Here is a 26,973-nt window from a genome sequence, read left to right as displayed (position 1 = left end):
GCCAGCACACTGCGGGGCCTGTGAAGCCCAGTAGGGAGGAGTCACTCCCCAGGACATCATGATGCTCCGAGGAATTCCAGGCTCAAACTGCTAGCCTGAAGCCAACTTTGTGGTTCTTCCACTGGTGCGTGGATAGGAGTTGCCATAAACCTGGCTTTTCTTCAGACTCCAAATGCCTGTCTAATTACAGGAAACAGAACCCTCTCCCGCTGTTAGCCAATGATTTCAACATCTCTTGGAGGAATGCTCGATGGATCTGAAGTTTGAAGCTTTGCACTCTAACGAATTTGGCTGGGATTTTCACCTTTGGCTCTCCTCGCCTTCTCCCCAGGCCACGATTTCATCATCGTGCTTTGGGGATGGCACTTCCTCTTGAATCTGTCTTCCTGTGAACATACATGGAGCTGAGACAAAGCTCAGCCTCCTTGGGCACCTGGGCCCTCTCCAGCTCACATACTGGATGCTTGGCAAGGCAGCCTTAGTGCGAACCGTCTTTGGGCTCCTTCAACAAAGCTGGGAGAGGGGTTGAGGGGCTACCAGAGCTAAGATGATGGACGCGGCCATTTAATCAGGTTCTTGTTAAATAGTCAGTAAGTCCTTTGTACAGCTGGTTGGTCTGGTCTCTCGTGTATTACTCCGTTCCCGATTTGGTCTTGGAAGGTGGCCATGTATCAAACAGAGAAGATGGCATAGCCCAGTGAAAAGAGCTTTGTTTCTTACCCCCTTAAATAGTAAGCAAATGAAACGAAAACACCAGCATCGGCTGGGGTGACATCCTGACGTCTTGCTGGTGGCAGCCTGAAGGGGTGACGCTTTTGGAATGCAGCATGGTCGTCTGTATTAAGAACCCTCGTTCATCCAAGCTCTAGGACCTTCTCCAGAGAAGAGCACCTAGAAGAGGGGAGAGGTATTTGTGTGAATGTGCTCCCGAGAATGTTATGTAACACAGGAAAACCAGAAGCAGTGTATAGGGTCAGCAGAGGAGGACGGTTTAGAAAGTTATAGGACATTCCTCCCAAAACAGCTTTTAGAAAAAATGGAATTACGAAGACTGTAAGGCAACATGGTATTAAGGAAAAAGTAAGTGTGCCTGTCGTTACTCCCATATAAAATAGATGCAAAAGACAGATCTGGAAGATGATCGAGAGAAAGATTCATGGCTACTATGAGGATGGTGGGATTATAGGTAGTATTTTCTCATATATAAATAGATTATAGGTAGTATTTTCTCATATATATATATATATATGTATATATATATATATACATATATATATATATATATATGAAAGGATTTATAAAGGCAATAGCGTATAGAGTTTGGCTTCAGACCTAGGGTTAATTCTGGTATTGCTTATCTCATGTATCTTTAGCGACTCTTGAAACTTCCCTGGGACTCCGATTTCCTCATCAGTAAAAAGACAGAACAGTTTCTAAGCATCCTGGATCTGAACCTCATTCTTGCCATTGATTCCTCTTCATGGAGAATCTGCCAGACTGGCCTCGGTCAGTACGACAGACTCCCGAGCACTCAGGAGCCTCACTGCGCACCCGCAGTTGAAGGCCTTTGAACGTCCTTGGTGGTTAAATAGTGCACCTATGATTTGTTCTCACCATTCTTGGGTTGGTGGGACCTTTCCCGTGGGCACTGAGCAGCCCAGGCACATCGTTTCTGAGTGAATCGAGAGCAGACTACCAAGTCCTACCCCAGAGGCTGGTGTTGAAGTGAACCCGTCCTGGGGAAGTGACTTGCTTCCCCCAAGCCCCCTGGTCGACTCTGCCGGGCCCTTCCCTGGGAAGACGGTGCCCATGCCGCCTGCAGATGGGCTCCCAGACTCTCCCGGTCTCGCCGTGTCTGCTCTTGCCCAGTCAGGGAGAGGAATTCTGCCCATGGTGCGGTTTGTCACTCTGAAAGGATTTATACGTTATAAATGACCCTTCATCGCCACACACAGCTTTCATTAGCCTGGCCTTTGATCTTTCGGGCCATGTGCTCGTTAAGCCCATGTGCAGCCTATGCCAAGCCTCAGAGAAAAGGGTCTTACGAGGTGCGGACATTTTTGACAAGCTTTTTGTCTGACATCCCAAATTGACTGTCACCGGCTCGCATTGGCCATTTCCTCCTCTGTCCACTCGGTGAAGGTCATTAGCTGCTCACATAAGTGAACCTGCAGTTGTTTTCGATGGTGGGAGACAGCCCAGGTTTGAAGAGTTGAGGTGAGTGGTATTCCTAGAAATGTCAAGAAGGGTGCGGTTCGTAAAGGCTGTAATGCAAGGTGGGGGGGTTGGACTCCTGCTCTGTGAGTTTGTGTCTCCTTGACTGTGGGCAAGTCTCCCGGCCATGGTTCCTTTGTGACGCCAGCATCAGAAATGTGTCTGCCTCGCTAGTGTAAGCATCCCAGTGGGTTAAAGGCCTATGCTAGCACTTGGTGAATTGCTGAAAAGTGGTACCCACGTGAGGTGGATACTCTTGCCATCAGATAAATGCAGACAGTGGTATGAAGTTCTAACATGGGTCCATTGTCCCATTCCCATTGAGAAATGCTTCTGGAGGGGTGGATATATTTCTCTATTGGGGGCAGCTCTGCTAATGCTGGTGTTCAGTTGTGAACATGGTGGAAAGCTCAGGTTGTCTAGGATCGTCTTTAGAATGAGAAATAATGCTGGGTTTGGAAGCTGGGCCTTCTCTGCCCTGCTTCCCACCTCTCCTTCCCCACCTTCAGCCTCCAGCTCTAGCTCCTGGACTCGCAGTCATCTTCCAGCAGTCTGGAAGGAATGGCATTCTCATTCTGGCCGGCGCAGGCCCCAAGAAGAGAAATGGGTGGGCAGGAGGCGTGGACTGCAGGGGGGGGGACCCCAGGTGCCCACCCCCAGCTTCTAGATGGGTGGCTCCCTTCATGCGGCTGAAGCCAGCCCCAGCAGGTGCTCTAGCCTGTGGGGCTCCCCTGCTTCCAGCTGCGGATCCCGGGATTTGCCTAGTCCCCATATCCATCATCTGTCGAATGCTGAGCCCAAGACACACAGCAGACGACTGCAGGAAGCAGAGGACGGAGGAGGAGGGAGATCAGGAGGGAGGAAAGACAGGACATGGCCGGGGGCAAGGAGAGCAGAAAAGAGACAAGAGCCCTGTGCAGGCCAGCTAGAGGAAAGGGCCTGCGATTCTGCTGCTCAGCTCCCCGCCGCAGGACCTTCGGAATAAATGACAGACATGTAAGTGGAATTTAATGAAGTCAGACAGAGCTCCTGGTGAGGTCAGCATTGAAGACAGTGGGGACCAAAGAGGGGCCAGGGGACAGTTATTCCGAGAAGCAGAGGCAGATATGCGGAGTGCTGTCCGGAAGCTGGGGCGGGTGTGGGCGGCAGGGTGCTGTGGGCAGCTGTGCCAAGGCTGCGGAGGGCGGTGGTGGTCCCCAGGGGAGGGAAGAATTGAGAGCTTGTTGGGGCGGTGTCCTCGCAGTAGAGCCAAGGGTGCAGTGGGCCGAGAGTGAGGGACAAAGCGGGACATCCATAGCACTCCACTCTTTGCAGAGCGTGGTGGGAAGGGCAGGGTGGGGGATGTGCGGGGGCCTGAGGACCAAGCAGAATCACTTCTTCCTTGGACTCTTGAATGCCTTTTTTTGCTGTTGTTGTTCCCAGACTAGATTTTCAACATTTTAGGGGTATGGTTTGTATCTTCTACCTTTTCGTTTTGCTCCAAAGCTGACTGATCACCAGGTCACGTCGGAGGTTGTTTGCTTGTTTTATAAATACATTTCACTGGGTCGCGCTTCAGCTCTTACTCCCTCCAGATTCTGGCTTAATGATTCTAGCAGTGATCACTGGATGCGGAGCAGTTTCTCCTGGCTCAGCTTGCTTGGTAGGACTGTACTTGTTTAGCTTTTGCTGCAAGATTCCATTAAACAAAGTTTGGCAAAGAGAGAAATAAGGGGATTACCCAGGTGCCTCCAAGGTCGAGCAGTTAGGAGCCCGAGTTAATATCCCTGGACTTGCTACGCTAATTATACAGTTTTCTGCTTATTGAATTAATTGAGCTACATGCTGTAGTTATAAAATATAAAGGGATAAGGCTCCATTTCACGTCTCAGTGACCCACCCCTCCCCCCTCTTTTAGGTGGAGAGGCTCTGGAGTCAGACTTCCTGGGCTCACATTCCACCTCAGCCAGTCAGCAGTGGTAACAGCTATGGCCACGTTACTGACCACTTTCCAGAGTTCTCCCAAGGGCCTTGCTTGGCCGTGGCACTGGGGGTATCAATGTTGCAGTTCTTTTCTACGCATCTCTGCCTTTTAAGTAATACGAGGGGGTTACTTAACCCCCCTGTGCTCAGCTTCTCCTCTCCAGCTAGACAGTGGGGCCCACGCTGGCTGCAGCCTTAGCGGGCCGAGGTCGGAGTGAAATGAGATAATCCACGAAAGACGCATGACATCGCGGCAGACATAGGAAGTGTTCGATAAGAATAATTGTTACTGTTCCTCCCATTGTGAAGTGTGTGAATTACACTTCTGTTAAAGGTAGTCACTGCGGTGGGTCCTCTTGCCAGCGTTCAGGAGGGCTGGGGTGTAACACCCTGCCACAGGGAGTCTGTGTGGCAGTTGGCCGGGAAAGCTGTGTGCTCTGAGAGCTTTCCCAGGGAGTGCTAGGGAGCCTTGGACTGGAGTGTTCAATCACAGAGCCCCATGGCTGGGCTTCTTTGGAGGAAGAGGTTCCTCCGTGCTCCGTTTCTAGAGTCGGCCAGAGACCTTTCTTGCCAGAGGCATGTGTGACCTTTGGTCTCTCCTCTGTTTATTGAGCACCTTCTGTATGCCAGTCCTCCCACTTGATGCTCTGGGGGACCCAGGGAAGAGGATGTGCTCCTATCAGAATAGCACTTGGTTGTTAACTAATACTGCCTTACCGAGCACTCACAAAGGTGCTATGAGATGTGCGTGGTCACTGGTTTGTAGAGGAGAAATCAGGCACAAGCATTTGAGGTATTTCCAGATCTTCAGAATAATGCTTTGCTGGAGAAGCAGTATATTTACGCAAGGCAAGTAGGTAGCCCCATAACCGTGTGCTTTGGAGGCACCCAAACTACCTCTCAGAGGGGTTTATGTGTGGCAATTTTCTTTATAAAGGAGTGTAACTGTCTCCCTCCTGGTGTTTCTTTTTTTTCCCTTCTTCCTGGTGTTTCTTGAGCACGGCTCTATAGCTGGCATCCTTCTAAGGAGTTCCCAGGCTAGCTCGTTTCCACCTTGCCGGAACCCTGTGGGTTAGGTACTAGTGCTAGCTCCATTTCCTCCACTACCGCTTCTCCAGGAGCCCCCAATGTCCCAAGGACAGGTGCTTTTTCTTCCCTTCCTGCTTTTTTCCAGAACAAAATCATCTTACTCTAACTGGCAGGCGGGGGGCTCCCGAAGGCTCTTATCTCTCCACGAAAAAAAGCTGTTCTCTGCTGAATAGGTCACCCAGCATTTTGCTGAGTAAGTAGGTGGCAGCTCGATGCCCCACAGATGAACCATCATCTCCCTGATGATTTGCTTTTAATTCAACTCTGCTGATTCTGTCTAGGACGGGAACAGGAGAGGCAGACGCACAGATGGCTCAGTGCAGGGACTAGAGAGTAAGGCAGGGAGGATCCTGGAATGGGAGGCAGGAGATGGGCAGTTCTGATAGATTCAGTGCCACAGGGAGTGCGAGGTGGTACGTGTACTAAATGGAGCTTCTAGAACTTCTGCCCTCCGTGCATCATGTGTGAGGCTTCAGAGAGGCTGGGGCCAGTGGGGGACCCAGCAGTTCTGTCTGCCTCTTTCTCCCACTCCACCTGCTTCTCTCCAGGAAACTTTTGGGATGGAGTTCCTGCTCAGCCACTTCAATTCCTGAGCAGGGACCACGATGATGACTTTTTTGGCCCCTCTGTGTCTTCAGTTATGCTGGGTCCCTTGAGAGCTGGTCATAGACACCACCTGCTGGCCTTCTAAACACTTGGGGTCTTGGATTTTGTCAAAGAGGGGGTCCTGGTGGAGGACCTCCACTGGGTGGAGGGTCCAAGGATCTCTCACAACTGCCTGTGAAACGGTAGTTACCTCAAAGTTTAAAGTTAAAGACATAGGGGGCACCTGGGTGGCTCAGTGGGTTAAGCCTTTGCCTTTAGCTCAGGTCATGATCTCAAGGTCCTGGGATCGAGTCCTGCATTGGGCTCTCTGCTCAGCGGGGAGCCTGCGTCCCCACCCCCTCTCTCTGCCTACTTGTGATCTCTCTCTGTCAAATAAAGAAAATCTTTAAAAAACAAACAAACAACAACAAAAAAATAGGGTCTTCTGAATCCTGCAAACTTCAGAGGAGTTCTCTCTTTGAATTTTCAAGGAGGAGCTTATATATTTTGCATTCAGCACCTTGCCAATATCCTCTAAATATAAAAATAGGGTAGTACAAGCACTCAGGGCAATAAAGAATGGAGGGCTGACGCCTGCGCCAGCATGGATGGACCTCTAGAACGTGATGTTGAGCAAAAGAAACCACACACTGACGAGCGCATGCTCTGTGATTCCATTTACATGAATGTCCAGCTGGGGCAAACCTACAGAGACAGAGGGTGAATGAGTGGTTGCCTGGGGCTGGGAGCAGCAGGCTTAAGAGGGAATGGGGAAGGACGGCAGATGGGTATGGGGTTTCTTTCTTGGGCGGTGTTCCACAATTAGATTGTGACGACGGTTGCACAACTCTCTGACTCGCCTAAAAACCGTTGACTCGTATAGTTTAAATGGGCGAATCATGTAGTATGTGAATTACGTGTCCATTCAGCTATTTAAAAACTGCGGGTCTTTTGACAGTTTTAAGAGAAGTAATAACAGTCCTTTGGAAGTAGCTGGCGTCTTCTAGAGGCAGGACCCTGGTTGTGACTCGTCGGTTCCGGCCTCTGTCCTACGGCACGTTCTTGGCTCCCTCCTAGACCAGACTCACGGGCCTACCGCCGAAACCACAGCATGTTGCCCAGGGCTTGTCCCAGGGGAGTGAAAACTCGGTGTGTGCCAGACATTTTGCAAGGTGCTTTCATACAGGCTTCCTTTAACCTGCGGCAGCCCTCCCAGTCGGTCGTTTTAGGCCCACGTTTTACGCGTAAAGAAATGGAGTTCCCAAAGAGTAGATGTAGCCGGGCATAGCCGCAGCCACACCCGGCTTGCTGACCCCAGGGTCATTCTCTTCCCTGCATGGCGGAGGGCTGGGTTGAGGAGCTTTCTCTCACCTCTTTCGTGAGGGGGAAGGTCAGCAGCAAGGCAGGAGCCAGGCTCTTGCAGGGACAGATAGCTTAGGAAAATCACCAGAGGGAAGGCCTGTGAGTTCTGGACAAATCCTCTGCAGGCTTGTGTCTTCAGTGGGGAATCTCTGCTCCCTCCGGAAGTGAGGATGACATTCTGCCCTGTTCCCTGCAGCAGCTTTTCCCTGGAGAGAGCTCCTATGGAAAGAGAACTGTGGGAAAACACGAGGAAGCTTTTCGCGGCCACGTTACTTGAGTGCTGTTAGTTCTTAGCGGAAGCTTAGCTTCCCTGGAGCCCTCAGCTTTGTCTGTGTCCCGAGTTTGCATGAGTTTGTCACTCTGGGAGCTGTTTTTGGACACGGAGGGAAGCCATCATATTACAGCCACAGGGAACCTGATGTGGTTTGTAAATGATAATGCTGGTGGGTCATACAACGGGACCCTCAGGGTAAAATGGGCAGGAGTGAATTCAGGTGGTAGGAGGAGGAAATGGGAAAAGATCTGCACTCGGTGATGTTCAGACTGGTTCAAGGCACACAGACCCGCTCCAAGAGAGATGACTACAAATGGGAATTCTCAGCCCAGACCTACAGAATCTGAAACTCTGGGGGTGATGTCCAGGAACCTGTGTTTTCATAAGCTCTCAAGAGAATTCTTAAACACACTCAAGTTTGAGTAGCTTAGCACCAGACGACCTTATATATACTTGAGGTTGAACAGGAAAATCTGGCCGAGTTCCTGGAAGGGCACCTCCTTCTGTGCTTGGCCCCATCTTGCTGGGAGGAGTGCAAGCTGGAAGGGAGCATTCATTCATTCATCAGAAACGTTCATCAAGCACTTCCTCTATCAGGCACTCAGTCCCTGCGCTGAGGGAGTTTACATCCTAGTGGGGGAGTCAGATAGCAAACCACGGTAGTGGGCACAGGGGCAGAAATGACTGCTGATGGGGATGTGATCCTGGGATAGTGATGACGAGGCAAAGATGCCCAAGTAAGAGCCAGGGGACTGGGGTTTCCAGAGCGAGAACTGCTGGTGCAGAGGCCCAGAGGTGGGAGGGGTCAGGCAGGTCAAGGAATGAAAACAGCTGGGGGCTGATGGTAGTGAGCAGGGCTCGGGGCAGAGAGTACCATGGTGAGATGAGACCCAGTCCACGGGATGAATGGAGGGGATTTGAATCTGGATTCTCAAGGTGGCAGACTGCTACCAAAAAATTCATCGGCAGAGTGACAGGATCTGGGGAAAGACTTAAGAAGATCCATTTGGGAGCTTATGCAGAGTGGTGTGGTGGGACAGGCGACGAAGCCAGCAAATGACTAGGGAGATTCTGTGATGGCCACAAAGTCGTATTTTCTTCTCCTCCCCCCACCCTTCTCTCCCCCCCGACTCCCCCTTTCTTCTTCTGGCATTGCGGGGGGGGGGCACAGTTTAGGAAAATTGGAACTGTTTTGTCAGGGTTTCTATGTTAGCATTATACAGATGGAACCGACTCGCATTCCCAGTGCACGACGTCCTCTTTGCTTTCATTAGATAATTCTGCATGTGATACAATACCAGCGGTGCGTGGACCCATTTAATTACATATACTATTGCTTATTAAGAAAGCATTTCATCAAAAGAAGATTCAGCTTAGAGGCCCACATTTTTGAGACATATAAAACCAAGCTCAGTGGATTACTGTTCAGCAGCATCTGCAAGATTTGATCTGTTTCAGAAATTCGAGCTCACTAGCATTGCCGGGCTGGCATTTTTTTTTAGTGGAGAACTGCTTCCCTGGGTGTAGACAATCTAATATTTTATTTAGAAGAATGATTCATTGCTTTAGGTGTGTGGAGTCCTGGGTTTTATATTCTTTGTTGCATAAGTTTGGTTTGACCTTGGACCAGCCTTTTTGCTTCATATTTTAGTGTCTCTGTGTAGAAGATGGGGAGTAATTGTTCTGGTAAACCACTTGTCATCAGAGTAACCGGGTCAGAGCCCTCTGAGATTTAGAGATACTGTACCTCTGCAAAGGTCTTGTGGCAGAAGGGAGCAGGAACTGAAAGGTAGCCCCCGTGGTTGGAGAGCAAAGTGCAAGGTGGAGATAATCCAGAGTGATGTTGCAGACGTAGGCAAGGGCCAAGCTGGGCAGAATCTTTTGGCCCTTGCTGGGGACACGATTCCCTATCTTAAGAGCAAGGGGAGATTGTTGGAGGATTTAAATAAGTGAATGACAGAAGATCAGTAGATACGCTGTTTCATCCAGTCCTCCTAAGAAATGTGTGTGGCCGTTCATATCCCCATTTGAAACAGTCCAGAAACTTAGGTTGCTGGAGATTAAGCCGCTTATCCAAGAGCACGTACTGGTAGGCGTTGGAGCCAGAGATCAACTCGGGTCAGCTGGAGTCCGAAGTCCCCTGTCCTCCATCTCCTCCTAACTCAATACCAATATAACAATGACCACCATTTTAAAAGATGCTTTGAGCTCTTAAGACGAAAGATCTCCCTTAAATTACAAAGTGGTATTATGCGGCAGAAATATGAGCGGCATAGAGAGATTGGATATGCCGGGAACCTTTAAAAGCCCCAGTCTGCATGGCTGTGGTCCAGCATCTTCAAGTTCCTTGCCGTCTGGTGGGGACGTCTCACTGGCAGCTATCAACACACAAAAAGGGCTGGCAGCTCTGGCCGGCCATTTGACACTGCCATTGTCCATAAGGACTCATTGTCCGTGAAATGTGTCCGAGGTACGTGCTTTCAGGGCCTTTGAGCTGGGTGATCAGATCTGGGCAGTGCCTGCGTGGTTTCACCAGGGTTATCACGCACACCATGCCAAGTTTCTGCTTTCTTCCTCTCGGGGAGTCCGCTGTTTTCGGGTGATTCTTAGAAGCTGGTTATAGAGATCACCATCTCGATTTTGAACCCAAGGAGCCTTGTTCAAGGTTGCAACGGGAAAGCAGCTGCCGACATTGGCCCTCGAGACTTCTGTTGGTGACGACCGGTGTCTCTTCTTTTCTAGTTGACCATGTCGTGCCTGAGCCTGGGACAAGCCTGCTGGCAGCCTTCGACCAGTGGAGGGAATGGGCTGACAGCAAGTCGTGCTGTGACTACTCTCTGCACGTGGATATCACTGAATGGCATAAGGGCATCCAGGAGGAGATGGAGGCCCTGGTGAAGGACCACGGTAGGTTGTGCTGACCAGTGGGCTCTGGGGAGAGTCCCCCTTCGGTGCCTGAGCTGGTGCAGCTCTGTGAGGGATTGCTCTGTGAATCTCGCTAGCAGATCCCTTCTGTGCCTCACCTCCTCATCTGCCAGAGAAAGGGTTGGGCTGAGCTAGGGCCCACTGGAGGTGACCATACCCAGTGCAGTAGCAGAAGCTTCCGTGGACATGAGAACTTGAGCCTCACCATGGCGACCGGTTCTTATGGAACAGCTGTTCACCGCTTACTGGCTTGAGGGAACTGCACCCAGCCAGGTTGCAGAGTTGAGGCCAAGGATTTGGGCAGTCATGGGGCGGGGGCCCAGGACACTGAGTGGGGGACTCAGGCAAGCTCGTTGTACAGACCCATAAGAACCAGGATAGATTTGAGGGTGAGGAGGCTCTGGGACAACCTGAACAGTCTTTCTTTCTTTCTTTCTTTCTTTTTTTAAAAAAAGATTTATTTATGTATTTTAGAGGAAGTGAGAGTGGCAGGAGGAGGGGTAGAAGGCGAGAGAGAATGTCAAGTGGACTCCCCTTGGAGCGCAGAGCCCGATGCAGGGCTCGATCTCATGACCCTGAGATCATGACCTGAGCCAAAACCAAGACTCAGCCATGTAACTACCTGAGCCACCCAGGTCTCCAAGTTCCTTTTTATTCCATAGGACTATTTTAGGGAGTAGGATTCCAGAGGTTGGGCCCTGGAAGATTCACAGGGAGGCTGGAGGAATGGGAGCTACCTCAAGGTACCTCTGGGACCGTTTTGTCCAAAGGAACCTTGGCAGTTGGGGTGTTATCGCCAAGTCCCATGATATGCTGGGGCCCTCTTGAGCTTGGCTATAGGCTAGACTCCTGGGGTGACATGTTGACCTCACTGGATCTTAACTGTCAGGGATGCATCTGTTGCTCTCAGGTTCCAAGACTTATAAGCTCAGAAGTACCATGAGCTGTGAGTAAAATAGTAGGAGGGAAATCTCCAGGCACGGGTATGGTAGGTATCCATAGACATGGCAGAAAACACCCAGAATGAAAGTCTGGACTTCTATGATCTTGGGGAATTAACTTAAATTTTTTAAGTCTCAATTTAAAAAAAATCTCTCACATGAGAGTATTGGACTAGATATCCTAAGATTCTTTCTGGTATGAAGATCCTACCTAAAAGAAAATAGGTCACCCTTGACCTTTCTTATTTTTGAGAATACTGAGGCTCCGGGGGGTTTAACTTTCCATACTGAAAGAAATTGACTTTTCAGATCAGCCAGGAGGGTTACCATAGCAACTGTTGCCTGACAGGAGAGAAAGGCTGGGATGTCTCGAGCCATTGAACCTGGGGCAGCGTCCAGCACCCCAGGTGGTGTGAATTAAGCTCCAGGACTAGGTTGTCAGTGTGGTGGCTTATGTTTGTGATGGATGTGGGGCAGGGATGTCTGGTCTGGTGCCTCGGTGACAAGGACTCTGAAATGCCAGGGTGAGAATTGCGACATGGGCTTGTTGGACCCTTTCTTACTTAAAAGGTTTCTAAAAAATCAGCTTGGAGTAGTTTATTTACCAAAGACGAGGCATTTATTACAGACCTTCATCCCCCTGAATCTTCTCATTTGTTTTCTTAAAGTCCCAGCAGTTGAGGGCAGCTTTTATTTTTCAATTTTTAAAATTGTGGTAAAATACAGCATAACCTAAATTTTACCATCTGAGTCACTTTTATTTTTTTTATTTTTTTTTTTTTAAGATTTTATTTATTTATTTGACAGAGAGAGATCACAAGTAGACAGAGAGGCAGGCAGAGAGAGAGAGGAGGAAGCAGGCTCCCTGCTGAGCAGAGAGCCCGATGCGGGACTCGATCCCAGGACCCTGAGATCATGACCTGAGCCGAAGGCAGCGGCTTAACCCACTGAGCCACCCAGGCGCCCCTGAGTCACTTTTAAATGTACAGTCCAGTGGGCAATCATTATACTTTCCATCCCCAGAACTTTTAATCTTTCCAAACAGGAACTCCACACCTGTTAAACACAAACCCTAACCCCTCACCCCCGCCTCCTCCTCTAGCCCCTGGTAAAGCCCAATTCTCTGCCTCTGTAAGTTTGACATATTAATGGAGTCCTGCATGTCTGTCCTTTAATGACCGGCACATTTTCCTTCGCATCATGTCCTCAAGGTTCATCCATGTGACAGGATTTCCGTCCTGTTGTATGGCTGTATGACATTTCGTGTATCCATTCATCTGTCAGTGGACACTTCTGCCCTTTGGCTGTTGTGAGTAACAGCGCTGTGTATCTGGATGGGTATACAAAGCGGGCAACTTCCAGTTTCAATAAACTTAGAGAAGAACTGTCAGGATACTAAAAACCACTTTTGCATCCCAGTCTTATTTTTTCTTGTTTTTTGTTTTTACCAATTCTTTATGTTTTACCTCATGTGCTTTATCTTTGTTTCTCTGCTCTCTCTCTCTCCTGTCCTTCCTCTCTTTGTCTCTCTCTCTATACACATATGCACTGTATCATATCTTTCTTACTTGCTTCCGGATTATTTGGTTTATGCATTAAAGTCACATTTCCACCTCTATTTTGTCTATCCACTAGGGGTAAATTCCTTCCTCGTGTACATGGCTTTCAAGGATCGCTTCCAGCTAACCGATTCCCAGGTAAGGAAAGTTGGCTTTCTGCCCAAGCTCATGGGCATTTAATACATCGGGGCCAATGCTGTTGTCTTGGAAGCTGCCTCCAGTGTATGTATGTCCCTTAGCTTCGTGGGAGTGACTAGTGGATGAGGGCCCTGGGGTAACTTTACCTTTAGGGAGGGTATGACCCCAGTGTCCTGGCCGCCCCCCAGGACTGGTGTTCCACCAGGCTCTGGAGTAGGCCTTGGAGCTTCCTCTTTGGGACAACATGGCCCAGGGGTGTCCTCCATGAGCCTCGCCTACTCCCCGTCCTTTAGGTCATGCTGCCTCTTGATTCCTGAGTGGTCCTGCTCTGCCACAGGGGGCCAGAAGCCTTGACCTTGGGGCTTGTCAAGAGAGCTGGCTTGAGTAGGAGCAGCCGTGGGTGCTGTTTCTGACTTCTGTGACTGGCAGGGGCGTGGCTGTGCTTGTAAACGGGGAGATGGAAACCCCTGTCTCTGTTCTCCCCGCCAGATCTATGAAGTCCTGAGCGTGATTCGGGATATCGGTGCGATCGCCCAAGTCCATGCAGAGAACGGTGACATCATTGCAGAGGTACAGCGCTTTCCTCTTCGTGCTGTCTTCATGACCTACAGGGCGAGCGGTGGGCTTGGGAAAGGGAAGGCACTCTGTAGCCCAGCTGCAAGGGGGAAAAAGCAGGGTGACCCGGTGCCACTGTCCTAGGGCCCGGGGCTGGCAGTCTCACTGGCAGCACGGATGTTGGTGACACGCACCTTCCTGTGTTTTATGGGACTCTCTGCCTGTTCCCTTTCCACAGAAGAGCCATTTCTCCCGGTGCTGGCACGGAGCTGCCTCCGGGGTGGGTGGGATGGGCGGGATGGGTGACCCCAGCAGATATTTGACACTGTGGCCCAGAGCTGGGCACACATGGGGTTTCAGCATCCCAGGGGAAGAGCTGAACACACTTGGGAGCTCAGGTAGGGCTGGGGACAGTGAGGTGAGCCCTTCTATTCCCAAGGTCCTGGGATGAGGGCTGAGCGGTTAGAAATGTTGTTTTTTACATCTTGCCTGAGTAACTTTTTGGGTCAAAGATCTCTAGCCATCAGACCCATGTGTAGTCCAGCTCTCACTGATGGCCTGGCTTTCTTTCAACCTTGCAGGAACAGCAGAGGATCCTGGATCTGGGCATCACGGGCCCCGAGGGTCATGTGCTGAGCCGGCCTGAGGAGGTGAACATCTGTTGAATGGGACACGTGACTCAGTGTCCCCTGGGGGCTGCCAGAGCCACATAGAACCCACTTCCCGTCGAGACTGGGACTTCTCAGGATCTGAATTTGGGCCCTCTGAGAAGTCACAGGTTACATGTGTGGGTGTCTACATAGGCAATGTGAGGTCCTCGCCTGAGCTGTGGAGGAGAGCCGTGGGGGTTGTTTAGGCTGGAGGCTCTCCCTTGTGTCTCTGAGCCGCCACGTCCTTTCTTGGGTAGACACAAACAGCTTCTTAATAGCCTCCTGCAATGTGGGTTTTGTGGTTCATAACGTGGGGCCTCCAGAATCTCACCATCGCCAGGACATCGTCACGGGGATCTAAAAGCTCTTCTAAATTGCTAAACGGCATAAAGAGAATTGTCAGTTTTTCCATGGTAGGTCTGGCCGGGATATCAGCAGAGAGGGGCAGACGATCTTCCAGACCCAGAGGGATCACTGAGAGCAGGAGCACGCAGGCTGAGAGTCACTGTCTTGGATGGTTAGGCTTGTGAGACAGAAGGGAGGTACTCACATCTTACATGCTGGGGAATCTGTTTTTTTAAACTTAGAATCTGTGACCTTTTCGGAAATCGGCTCCTTGATGAAAGGCTCCGTGGAGGTCAGGCTTTTGTGGACATGGTCAGCTCTCAACAAAGAGAATGCTGGATGTCTCATGGAAACAAACAGACTCTTCTTACAGGAGAGAAGTGACAGGCAATGACAGTCCTCAAGGAGCTGGCTGTTGGCTTTAACAGTAGGATTTTTCCTTGTGGCAACAAGTGGAAGGAGATGCTTGATCAGAGGACTATGAATGGGACCAGTGCCCGCAAAGCACAGAGCTTGAGAACGGGAGGTTCCCTCTGGCCCTGGGAAGGGTTCAGTTTCTGACCTGTAGTGCAGGGGCCACCGGCTCCCCCTAAGAAGAAGATAGATTTGTAAGGGTTTGGAGACCAAAGGTGCCATCAAGATTATCCGGGTTGGGGTAGGAGGGCAGGCTATCTATAACCTTTTTCCTCTGACTTTGGGGAAGAAGTGAGCCTGGAAAAGGAGAAAGAAAGTCAGAAAGAGGCCGGAAAAAGAGAAGGGGGAGGAGGCCCTTGGAATGTCCTGCACACAGAGGATTTGTATTTCCTTGTCCTGCCCTTCTTCCTGCACATGCACATGCACACAGACAGAAACAGACAGACACACACATAGAGACAGAGCCACAGACATACACACACACCAGGGCACCTTCCTCTTGTCAGCTGAAGGACAGAAACTGCGACATTTCCAGTACTGTCCGGTCCCGCTCCAGGCCTTAGGATTCCTGTCATACCATCCAACCTTCCACGCACACTAGAAAGCCGAAGGGCTGAGCTGGGGCTGGCACATGGGTGAAGGGGGGTTGAAGGTCCTGTGCGTGCTGTCGCTGGGGCTGGTAGACAGGGACTTGGGGAGGAACTGATCAGAGAAAGAGGGTGATAGTCCCTGTAGCTGATGTTCAGAGTACCGAGGCTGGCTTTGTACAGCAGTGTGTACATGTAACATGTACACACACGTGTACACACGTATACACGCATACTGGGAATGCTCATCCTTGGATGTTTGCACGCATGTACTGTGTGCGCGTGTGCACACAAACACACACTCGGGAGCCCCAGCTCACCATAAAGCCGGTGGGCCCCTGTAACCAGCGATGGCACCTGGCTCAGAAAGTGTGCTTTCCCCTTTGTCCAGTTGTCGAAGTTGCAGGTGGGGGAGAAGGTGTTGCCCTCCGAGAAGAGCCAGTGCCACTTACCTTGTTTCACGAGGCTACTTCTGAGAGCCAGACTCTTGTTGAACTTGTAAGAGCCTTCCTGGGGGCTTGCTTTCCTCTCCTTCTGTCTGTCCTAGTATCCCCAGATCCCTGCAGACTTAAACACAGGACGCAAGCCCAGGGTTTGTGAAACGGGCAAAAGCTATTGGAGGAGAGTTGTTCTTGTTGCTCTTTTGACCACTAAAGTCAAACCCGTTCTTCCACGATCAGACACAGGAGGTTTCCCTTGTAGCAGTTGTTGCGTGGAGAATTTCGGGGTCCCCAGACGTGGATTATTAGGCCTTCTTTGGGGACTGACAGGTCTGGAGTGCTCCAGTTTGAGGAGCTCTGGGCTTTTGGGCAGCACCCTGTTGTCTCATGAAAGGCTGTAGTGGGTGCTTTCCAGGGTCCCCTGCTTCTTAGCTGATCAGAGGCTCCCTGTCGGCCCCAGCATTTGGTTCTTCCCCTGAGCAGATGCACCCTTAAGGACAGCCCCTTGAGCCAGCAGGCATGAGCCGCCACCTTCTCCCGTAGCTCCTGGTGATGACTTTTCTGTTTGTTGCTGGGCATCTGTCATGTGTTAGACCCTCTGTGGATAAAAAAGAGAAGAGAGCAGGAGCTTGAGCTGGGCAGGGCAGTGAGGGAGATCCAGCCCGCTTGCCAGTGGCAGCCGTTGACCTCATATGAACACGTCCTTCCTTCTCGGTGTTGTCCCCTGTCGCCACATCGTGGTGGTTAACTTGGCTCGGTTCTCCCCAGGCCCAGCTGGGAAGATTGAGAGGAGACACCACCGGGGATGTGGAAATCTAGAAACTGCCTGGCCGCCCAGTGGTGCCCCGTGTGCATAATGACCGGGCCTGCTGGGACAGCAAGACAAACGAGGAGGGGATTGAGGATGAGATGGGGAGGAAGAGACAGGTGGAGAGTAACTAGGAAGGGCAGACTGTGATGGGCTCTGGGCTGAAAGACTGGCATCAGGGAAGAAAGTGGGAGACTCGGGGATGAGGGTGACAGGGACAAAATATCATTCCCAGAGAAGGGAATTTTCCAGCTGGGCCCTGTTGGAAGTGCGACTGGGTATGAGACATGGAGGACTGGGCGTGCAAGGGTGTGTGGTTACAGACACTACTGTGTATTCTGATTGTCTGGTGCATACTGACACTGTTGTGTGTTCCTAGGCAAGTGGCTGTCCTCTCTGGATCTTGGGGTGCCTGACCTTAAAAATCAGCAAGGCTGGATGACCCCTCCAACCCCTTGATAACTCTACTGAGATAAACACAATAAAAAAAATTTTGAGCTGTAATACTATTTTCACAATATTTCAAGTAGGTGCTATTTAAATCCATTCACTGCGTGTAAGAGGCATGTACAGGTACACACAGAAGGGTAAATGTGGATCCCTTCACGGTTCTGGAAGGAACCCAGAGACTTGGGGTTTAAGTGACCTCTTTCCATGAGGTTACCTTGTAGTCAGGCCTGTGCCCTCACCGGGGCATGTGCTGTGGCAGGGGAGGGGTCAGAGCTCACCTCACGGAGGATGAGCAAATCCACACAGGGCCCCAGGATGCCCATCCTTCAGGGCCCCCCATAGACCTGGCACATTCGCTCCATTTACTTCCTAATTGGTCTGATTTCACATTCCAGTTCACCCAGGACAGTCCCAGCCCATGCCCATTGCTCCCATGCTGTTATTAATAGTGCCTCTGTTCACTTTCAGAAGTGTTGGTGTTGGGCCCATTAATTGGGTTAGTCACTGGCGCCCCTGGGAAGCCGTGAGGCTTCTAGAAAAGTCCTTTCCATGCTTCACACTGTGGACTCTTGACGTGACCTCAGAGATTCCGACTGTCCCTCCTCTGTGCTGCCCCTGGTCAGAGGCACTTCTGTTGTAACTGGAGTCAGGGAGAGGGAGGGCGGGTGGCTCAGCTATTCCAGGAATTAAAAACATTTGGAGGTTTAATGAACTTTTGCAAGAGCCATTTGGTTTGCCTTTGAATTTTGAGGCCTCTCTCTTCACATAGCTGATGCCCGAAAGGGCCAATGTGAATGAAGTTGTTTTCGTTTATTAAATTAGATTACCAGTTAACGCCATTGTAGAACTTCAGCTCTTGGTCAAGCTCCTGAGGAAGCTTGGTTGGCTAAAATAATTCAGTTAGGAGCTCAGCTACCACTTAGGAAAAGTAGAAGCTCGCTTTAAATGTTAACATACAATAAGTAAACATTTTGGGCCGACCGCTGTGTACCAGGCACTACACTGGGGCACAGAAGATACAAAAAATCTGAGTTGAACCCAGCCCCTTGGTGTGAGGTGTTGAAGTCACAGCTTCTGCCAGGATTTAGGGAGGGAACAAAAGGCTTTTTGAGAGCCATCATTCTATCATTGCACGGGCTCTGCACTTGTCTGTTCTAACACATATATCTGTAGAGTATACCTTGAGCTTAGTAGTCTTACTTGGCCAGGTAGTCAGCAGTAATCACTGGGTCGTCTGGGTTATTAGTTGTTGAAGCATCAGGTTTAAGGAATCATGAATTGGAACAGCTCTCCCATCCCACACTGAGGGTCATACCAGCCTGTGCAGCCACAGACATGTTACCCATACTGAAGACCATGGCTTGCCGCAAATCTGCCTGCTCCCAGAGCCATGTGAGGTCACATTGCTCCTTGGGTCCCATTTGTGGGTGTCGGATAGAAGCCCAGCACAAAAATCTCATCCCTGGATGGCTTGACTCAAGACCTGCAGCTAGAAGGAATGCACTGACTTGGGGGCAATCCCTTTCCGTGCCCGGTGGTTTTCTCAGAGGAGCAAGCATTAAAAATCACCTAGAGCTCTTAAAACCCACATTCTGGGTCCCATCCCCAGAGTTACTGATCCGTTGGTTCCGAGAAGGGCCGGAGAGTCTGCATTTCTTATCAGCTCCCAGCTGATGCTGATGGTGTAGGTCTGCTGGGCACCCTTCCAGCCACTCACAGGGTCTCTGAAGGAATTGCCCCATCATTTCCACCCACCCGTTTTGAGTGACCCTGGGAAAGTCCCATCCCCCTCCTGTGATGCTGCTCAGGGCAGAACCCTGAGGACGTGGTGGTGGCTTTTCATTCCTCTCGGCCTCCCTTGGTGGGTTGAGGGTGCAGACGGGGCACAGCTCTCACATCCACGTGCTCCTCTGCAGGTCGAGGCCGAAGCTGTGAACCGCTCGATTACCATCGCCAACCAGACCAACTGCCCCCTGTACGTCACCAAGGTGATGAGCAAGAGTGCGGCCGAAGTCATCGCCCAGGCCCGGAAAAAGGGTGAGTGTCGCCTTACCAGCTGTCTGACTGCGGGCAGGTTCGCGAGGGAGGCAGGTGGCTCCTTTTCCAGACCTGCGTGCCAAGTGGGCTGTGTTCATCACGTTCCAGCATTAACCTAATTACCACCGAGCGAGGCGGGGAGCTCCAGTTTCTGTCTGTTCCACAGCGGCTGCCTCGTCACCGTCTATTTAAAGCCGCGCACAAAGAGTGGGTGGGTGGGCACATTTCCCTCCCGCCCCCGCTCCCACAGACAAGTTAGCCTTGACTCGATGCAGTCCCCATAAACTAGGCATGCAGATGGCGTCCTTCTCATCTGCCCCAGAGTCCTTCTGGAGAGCATTCCATTGCAAAATGAGTCCCTGCTCTGTGGCTGGTAGTGATTTCTGCCCGGGTGAGTAAGACAGTGTTGTGAGGGTGTAGGGCAGAGCGTTTTGCCCCCGGGCTCTCCTCATGTCTAGTTCTCTGGGTGCTTGAGTCGCTCCCTTTAAATTTATATTGACTTATTCGGGGCTGAGGCTGGCACTTTGTCAGCACTAGGGAGCCCATCGAGAAGGTTCTTGGGAGCTAGTTGACTAAGTACAGCCTCCCCTGCTGCTTCTAAAGGCTGGTCCGTGGCACCCCTTATACGTTATGAATGCAACAGACCTCTCCTGTCATCTGCCATGGACTGTGAGTTTTGAGTCCTCACACCACCCACGTGTCCTGGGCTTGGGAGTCCAGGTTTGTGGACAGCCCAGTGGCGCCTGGTTTGTGAGGGTGCATGTCCTGGCCTCATCATTTCTTTCCTGATCTTTGTCTGGCTTTCTCCTGGTCTCTCTCTCTTTCTCTCTTTCTGTCCCTTTATCTCTGTGTTTTTTTTTTTCTCTGCCAAGAAGGGAACGGTGTGACCTTTATGCTTCTGTTTCCAGTTTTCTGCGGGATGTGATCGCATGCAGAAGGACCGTAGAAGTCCTTCAATGGTGGGTGACTTGGTGCGAGTCCTAGAACAGATTGCTCAATGACCACTGAGTCAGCTTGTCCCCAGAGATGATGGCTTCCAGACGGACCCAGCAGTTCCGTGCCGGGGCTCCTTGGAGCTCTCCCAGGGGCCTCTGCCCGGAGGCTTGGCCACGCACGGTTGCTGTGTTCCTATCCTCCTGGACACCTGCCCTCTCCTGGCTGCTAATAGGAATTGCCTTTTTGAAGTAAAGCGACAGTCACTGGAGTAAGGCATCTACTCAGAATCAGCGTGGAGTTGTTTTCTGGGAGATGCTGTGGATGATCTCTGTCAATGACCCTCCCTCGCCTGGGCCCTTTGTCTTTCTGGGCACATGTTTGCTTCAGCCTCAGCCCCCAACACTGATCACAGAACCGCTGCTTCCACGGAGCATGGGGACAGTTGGCACGGTGTCTGGAAAGAGGAAGTGAGTGGGTAGCTTTAGTTATTTTAGGAACAATGCTGTACCCAGATGATGATAATAAGCAAAGAGTTAAGAGTCTCCTGGGGCATAGAGCGTAAGGCATTTTAACATAATTTTAATAGAATTTAACGTTCCATTTAACAGAATGGAAAACCCGAGAACCTGCTTTCTGATTCAGACTTTTCACTTGTCCAAATAGGAGGGCGGAGGAGTCAGTCTCTCATGAGAACCTGGCCCTGGCGGGTGGCACCAGCCCTGGTCTGGGGCTCAGAGTGCTGGCCTGTGAGCCAGCTTGGCGGGCAGCTCAGGGGCTTCTCCTTCCCGTGCCTCAGTTTCCTTACTTGAAAAGGAGAGATGGAGTATGTTACTGGAAAGTCCAGCCCCGCTCTAATACTCTCACCTCAGTGCCTGATGAGTCCCTCTGTCATCTTTTGGACTTTGACCCTGTGTGTATTGGGCAGCGAGCACTAAGAAGGGACTACTTTGGTCTGTTCCAGAACCTTCCACCTGTGAGTCCTCAGTGTGGTGCCTACATCTCGGTTCCCTCAGTGGCTTTTTGCATTCCAACTGACCCCCTGTAGTCTGTGGAACCCTTTGCTTTCCTTGGGCCTGAGCTGCCAGAAGGGAATTTCCGGTGCATTTGGGTGCTAATGAGCAAGAATGAGAGATCCTTGCTTGCTTGTTGGCTCTTAAGGCTCTTTCCATCTTGTTGGGACTTCATCATAACAACTTTGGGAGGCAGTCTGGGCAGGAATTCTTGTGCTTTGGTTTACTTTGCAGCTGAGTAAACCGAAGCTCAGAACTAGTGAGTGGTAGGATTGGGCTTGATTGTCAGGTGCCTGACTTCAGGCCCAAAGAGTCACACGGGTAGCTGAGTTACCTTCATGTTTTGAGATTATTTTGAAATGAGCAGTGTTGGGATGTGTTGGGGTTTAGTTTCTTTTTTTCTTTCTTTTCTTTTTTTTTTTTTTTTAAGATTTTATTTATTTGACACAGAGAAAGAGAGCATACAACCATGGGGAGCAGCAGGCAGAGGGAGAAGGAGAAGCAGGCTCCCCGCAGAGCAGGGAGCCCGATGTGGGTCTCTATCCCAGGACCTTGGAATCATGACCTGAGCTGAAGGCAGATGTTTAACTGACTGAGCCACCCAGGTGTCCCCATTGGGGTTTTGTTTCTTGACAAACCTGGTAGAAACTTGAGCTTGTCACCTAGTAGAGTTGTGTGTAATACAGAAGCAAAGATTCCCAGACAACCAAGAAGGAAATAGGATAAGGTTTTATTACACATTTGCGTTCTGGGATCAGTGTGTTCTGTCCTGGATCAAATCCCAGCTTGCGTGCATGAGGATGTGATGCCGGGCAGCTCCCATACCGTCACTAGATCTTATTTTCTACAAGGGCAGGGGCTAGCGATAGTGACTTATCTTGTAGGGTGAAGATGGCACCTAACAGAGGTGATAGACGTACAGATGTTTATAATAACTCCCCACCGTTCTCATGGTCAAAGAGTAAAGGGTTGGTTGGAAGTATAGCAAGGATGCCTGCTGATCCAGGCTAGGGGTTTTCTGCTAAGGATTCTAGCGCTCTTCCAGTCCCCAGTGGCAGGTGGTAAGGCACTGCCAGTTTACTGCTGCTCCTTGTCTTCATCTGTAAAATGGATAGATGAAATCTTCATTTATTCGGCAAACTTTATTATGTGATCCTGCAGGCTTCTGCACTGGAGGCAAGACATGGTCCCAGCCCTCAGCTCCTTCACTCATTGGGGTGGGACACTTGGATAGAAAGTCATAATGGGAAATGCTCAGTTGCACGCCAGGTATGGTTAGAACACACAGAGGAAGGGGCCACTGTTTACAGACACACCCCACCTGTCTCAGGGAGATCAGGCTGCATAAGGGGACTCGACATTTCTCTACAGTGGGAGCGGTTGAAAGACCATGATTTTATGTCTTCTTAATGCCCATGTGCTTCTCCACCTAGAAGGCTGCTGGTCCTAAGTCTGAGACAGGAGGTATATAGGCTAGTGAGGATGGGAGATGACCGTAAGTGAGAAGATATTCTATGTGCACTAGATGCAGTGCGACCACCTGCCGTCCTCCCATCTCCCAGAGAGACAGCGTCACTTGGGCTGTTCCCTCTGTGCTGTGCCCATCAGCAGGACTACGTATCATCCACCCCATTCTGCAGATAAGGAAATGAAGACACAGCCTGGAAAAAAAATATTTGGGGCATCTTTTCCTCTTCAGAAGAACTTAGACATTGGTCAATTCAGTAGGCTCATTTCGTGGAAGAGAAGTTAAAATGCAGAAAGTAAATATCTTGCCCCAGGTCATCCAGCCCATGGTTCCAGACTCCTGGCCACCTTTTTCCATTGAGGGTCCAGGGTGGGGATTTCTCTAGAAATGGCTCCCTCAGACTCCGCTTTGTCCGCAAATGGAATCTAGCGCGGCTCCTGGTGCCTTCTGTGTAGGAATGGTAGTGTGTCAGCTGTGCCTGATAACCTCATCTGACAGATGTCCTTCTCCATCCTCCTCCTCGCCCACCCCTGTAACTCAGAGGCGGAATTGTTTAGAACATCTGGTGACTGCTGAGGCATGTTAAACCCTGGGAACCCAAGCTGGAACCAAAACTTCCTACGCCCTGTGGGTCAATCGGAATGACTCCGGCGTCATGAGAAACTTGTGTTCGTGGAGCCCGTGAGGACCACCCCAACTTGGGGATGAAGCCTTAGCATTAAGTTAATTCACAACTTAATCATCTTGACATATGGGTTGGCTCGTGAATGTCATAAAATCTCACCAAAATCTGGGTTAGGGCTCTTCAGAGAAACAGAGCCCATATATGTATATGGAGAGGCAGGGAGGGCGGGGGGAGAGAAGGAAGGAAGGAGAGAGAGAATGAGGGACAGGGGAAGAGAGGGAGAGAGAAGCAGACTGGTCTGAAGCAAGAGGCTCTCAGGGTTGTTGTGGGTGCTGTGAGGTCTGAACCCAGGCAGGCCCGCAGACTCGGAAGATTCGAGGCCGCAGCCCGAGCCCGAGCCCGAGGCTGTCTAGAGGCGGACTTCCTTCCCAGTCAGGGCCCTTGCCAGGCTGGGAGTTAGTGCCGTGTTGTCGTGTAGCCACTTGCAGGATGAGACTCTGGGGTTGGTTTCCAGCCATCTGAACTTTGAGACTACTGGAGATAAGGCTCTCTTTCAGGGCAGATGTGGAAACTTTTGTGTCATTTCTGTAGCACTCAGGCCTGGAGTCTGAATCATTGGATTCATCCTTTTCTTTCCCCACTTTGCCCAGTGTCATTAGGAAGAACCAGCCACTCTTGTTAGGCTCAGTTTGACATAAATGTTCTAAGGAATCAAATCCATGGTCAACCCAAACTTAGCCTCTTCTGAGAAGTATTTGATAGGGGAATCCAGTGGTGATATTTTGTGCATCTCTGTTGACCCAACACGCCATGGACTGGTAGTGCTGGTTATCCGTGGAGAGCCCCTAGGCTGTTGAATTCTGGCTGTGGGTTCTCTGAGAGGAGAGGGAGAGTGGCTGTGTGTGTGTGTGTGTGTCCCTGTCCCAGTTGATTTTTTTTTTTTAAGATTTTTATTTATTTATTTGACAGAACGGAGATCACAAGTAGGCAGAGAGGCAGGTAGAGAGTGAGGAGGAAGCAGGCTCCCTGCTGAGCAGAGAGCCCGATGCGGGGCTCCATCCGAGGACCCTAAGATCATGACCTGAGCCGAAGGCAGAAGCTTAACCCACTGAGCCACCCAGGCGCCCCCACCCAGTTGATTTCTTACTGCACTTTTGTGGCTGCATTTTGAAATACACACACATGGTTTCCCATTATTTGTACTCTGGATTTGTCCTCCTGCTTCCCGTTCATGGGAAATGACCTAACTGTCAGAGCCGGGAGCTGTCAAACACTTCTAAACCCCAGCCTCGCATTTATTCTCCACGGGTGCCCTCAGGCCCTGGGCTCCTGGTGAATAAACACCACCGCCAGGGCCTCACAGTTCCTGTCCATGCTAGAGGGCCTGCCAGAGGCTGGCTTGGGGTCACATCCTTCAGTTCAGACTTTGCCTGGAGAAGAAGATCACGAGGGTCTGACTACTGCCAAGGACGAGTCAGCAGTGTGTTTGGAGGAGTGCGTGAAGGCAATTTCAGCTTATTTCATGTTATATTATCATTGGGAGTTCTCTCTGGCACGCACTTTAGTGGGGTCTGTGGCCTGACGGAGGTCCAAAAGCTCATCCACAGCTCCCTTCCATATAGGGTTTATAAAATGGGAGAGGTGCCCTGGGAAGGGACTCGGCAGCCTTTAGGACAGAGTGGTGGAGCCCCATCCTGGTGGTCCCACATCTCCCTGGAGGTGGAGGTCCCCTACAGAACGGCTTAACGCCTGCGCTGCCTTTGGGGGCTGAAGAAAAGAAATCGACCGAGAGCCAGCAAGGACCTCTGAATCCCTTGAAATGTGAACAGGCCAGAGCAGACATGAGCCACAAGATGCCTCCCTCCTTCTCCAGGATCCCCATCTTAGTTCGGCCCTGGGCCAGGTGTCCTGCTCGTCCTCAGTCTCAGGAGGCAGGTTCTGGTGTGCGATGGCCTTGGAGCTCTGACCCCGTGCTGGGCTTCCCAGGGTGCGGGGGGAGCTGCTGGCCGGGTTCACCCCTTTGTGGGGAACTGTGAGTTCCTGTGCACAGAGAGGACGGGACTCGACTCCCAGCCTGATTTGTATTTCACAGAAGGGCCACGGTGGTCGAGGGCACTCACAGTTGTGGGATCCGGGAGGTGTTACAGGAACCAGATGCCCCTTGTACGAAAGTTTCAGGGAGAGGAAGAGCAGGAACAAGTTACCGGAAAATGTTTATGCTTGCCCATGGATCTTCAAAGAAGGTCTGACCACTCTTGTTCTCTGAGCGTTCCGCTCTCTCAAACCTATTCATGTCCACAGAACCAGGAAACCTTTAGGGTGGGATCCTTTGGTTCCCTAATGACTGGCAGAGACCTCCCCTCTGTGCTCAGGCAGTAGTGGGACCTCCAGACCCGGCTGGGTCAGAAGGTCCCGCTGAATGTGCAAACCAAAAGCTGGAAGCCGGAGTTCCCATGAGAGCCCAGGGCCCAGCGCTGGTTTGCTTGGCCATTTGCGTTTAAAAATGGTGCTGGCAGCAGCCAAGGCCTTCTCATTGTGCAGTGTTCTTCCACTTCGGGGTGAGCTGGAGCCGTTTGTGCAGCTGCCCAGCTGGCTCCTCGAGACCAAATCCTGCCTGGGAGGCTTTGAGTGGATCAGGAACTCAGGAGTGGGTGATTCTGAGCTTTGGCCCTGTTCTGCCTGGGGGGCTTCCTGCTGTGTGAGGCTTTCCTCTGGGTTCTGTAGCCTGTGGGCCCTCCTGCCTGGGATTGTTACTGATTTCCTCAGGCGAGGTACGCTCCCCCAGCTGGAGAGCTGCTCCTCTGTAAAATTCCTGAGGCTCCAGCAGCAGGGAGGGTGTTGTGGTGTATTATCAAGAGAAAAGTCCTTGGAAGAGGCTGGGGAGAGGAAAGGAGGTGCATTCCTGACTGGAAAGTGTTTGGCCTTGAGGGCCTTGTGTTTGGAGAAGCGGGAACCCTGTGGGGGTTGCTGTGGGGGTGAGTCAGCCATGTGTACGAAGGGAGGAGGCGAGGAGAGGTGCATTCCTGATGGTGGTTAAGGCTGGCTGAGGTCAAATTCCGGCACTGATGCCCTCGATTATGTCCTTTCATGAGTGTGAAACACATTTATTGAGTGCCTACTGTGTGCAGGCAAACTTCTTTTCTTAGGAATTGTCCCATCAGGTGGAGAACCAGAAAATTCAAAATTGGGTGATGATTGGATTATTAGAGGTGAAGACCCGGGTGGGTTGTGGACGGTGCTGAGGAATGGGTGAACTTTGATACGAAGCTGGATAAGGAAGGGCATTAGGTGCTTCCTTGGAAAGTTTGTTTCAATCTTGAAGGCAGGAGGGCTGCTTAGGAGGAGTTTATGCAAGAGAATGGTGTGGGAAGATCGCTCTGAAAGTGTCACAGGGAATGAGCAGGGGGGTGTGGAAGAACTTGGAGAAAGCAAAAGCAAATCTGAGCTGTGATTGGGAGGCTGCATCAGAATGAGCCAGGGAGCAAGGAAGAAGGCCTGCTGGAAGGGAAGGAATGTGGGGTGACCACGGAAGGATGTATTTAAGGTGTCGAAGCACTGGCATTCAGTGGCTTTGGGATTCCCGATTTTCTGGCTTGCAC

The 26,973-nt window shown here is 50.9% G+C and overlaps 1 protein-coding gene across 2 annotated transcripts in view; it reads left to right on the top strand.

Moving 5' to 3' along the window:
* DPYSL2 (dihydropyrimidinase like 2) overlaps window positions 1–26,973 on the top strand; it is a 122,956-nt gene that overhangs the window by 82,075 nt on the left and 13,908 nt on the right. For both annotated transcript variants that reach the window (XM_047717536.1, XM_047717537.1), the window contains exons 4-8: window positions 10,229–10,393; window positions 12,988–13,049; window positions 13,539–13,619; window positions 14,186–14,254; window positions 19,215–19,335. In XM_047717536.1, coding sequence (XP_047573492.1) covers window positions 10,229–10,393; window positions 12,988–13,049; window positions 13,539–13,619; window positions 14,186–14,254; window positions 19,215–19,335 — 498 coding nt within the window. The remainder of the gene's footprint in view (window positions 1–10,228; window positions 10,394–12,987; window positions 13,050–13,538; window positions 13,620–14,185; window positions 14,255–19,214; window positions 19,336–26,973) is intronic.

This window comes from Lutra lutra, chromosome 2 (assembly GCF_902655055.1).
Source record: "Lutra lutra chromosome 2, mLutLut1.2, whole genome shotgun sequence".
Classification (NCBI taxonomy): Eukaryota; Metazoa; Chordata; class Mammalia; order Carnivora; family Mustelidae; genus Lutra; species Lutra lutra.
This window is presented reverse-complemented; position numbering and strand designations above follow the sequence as displayed.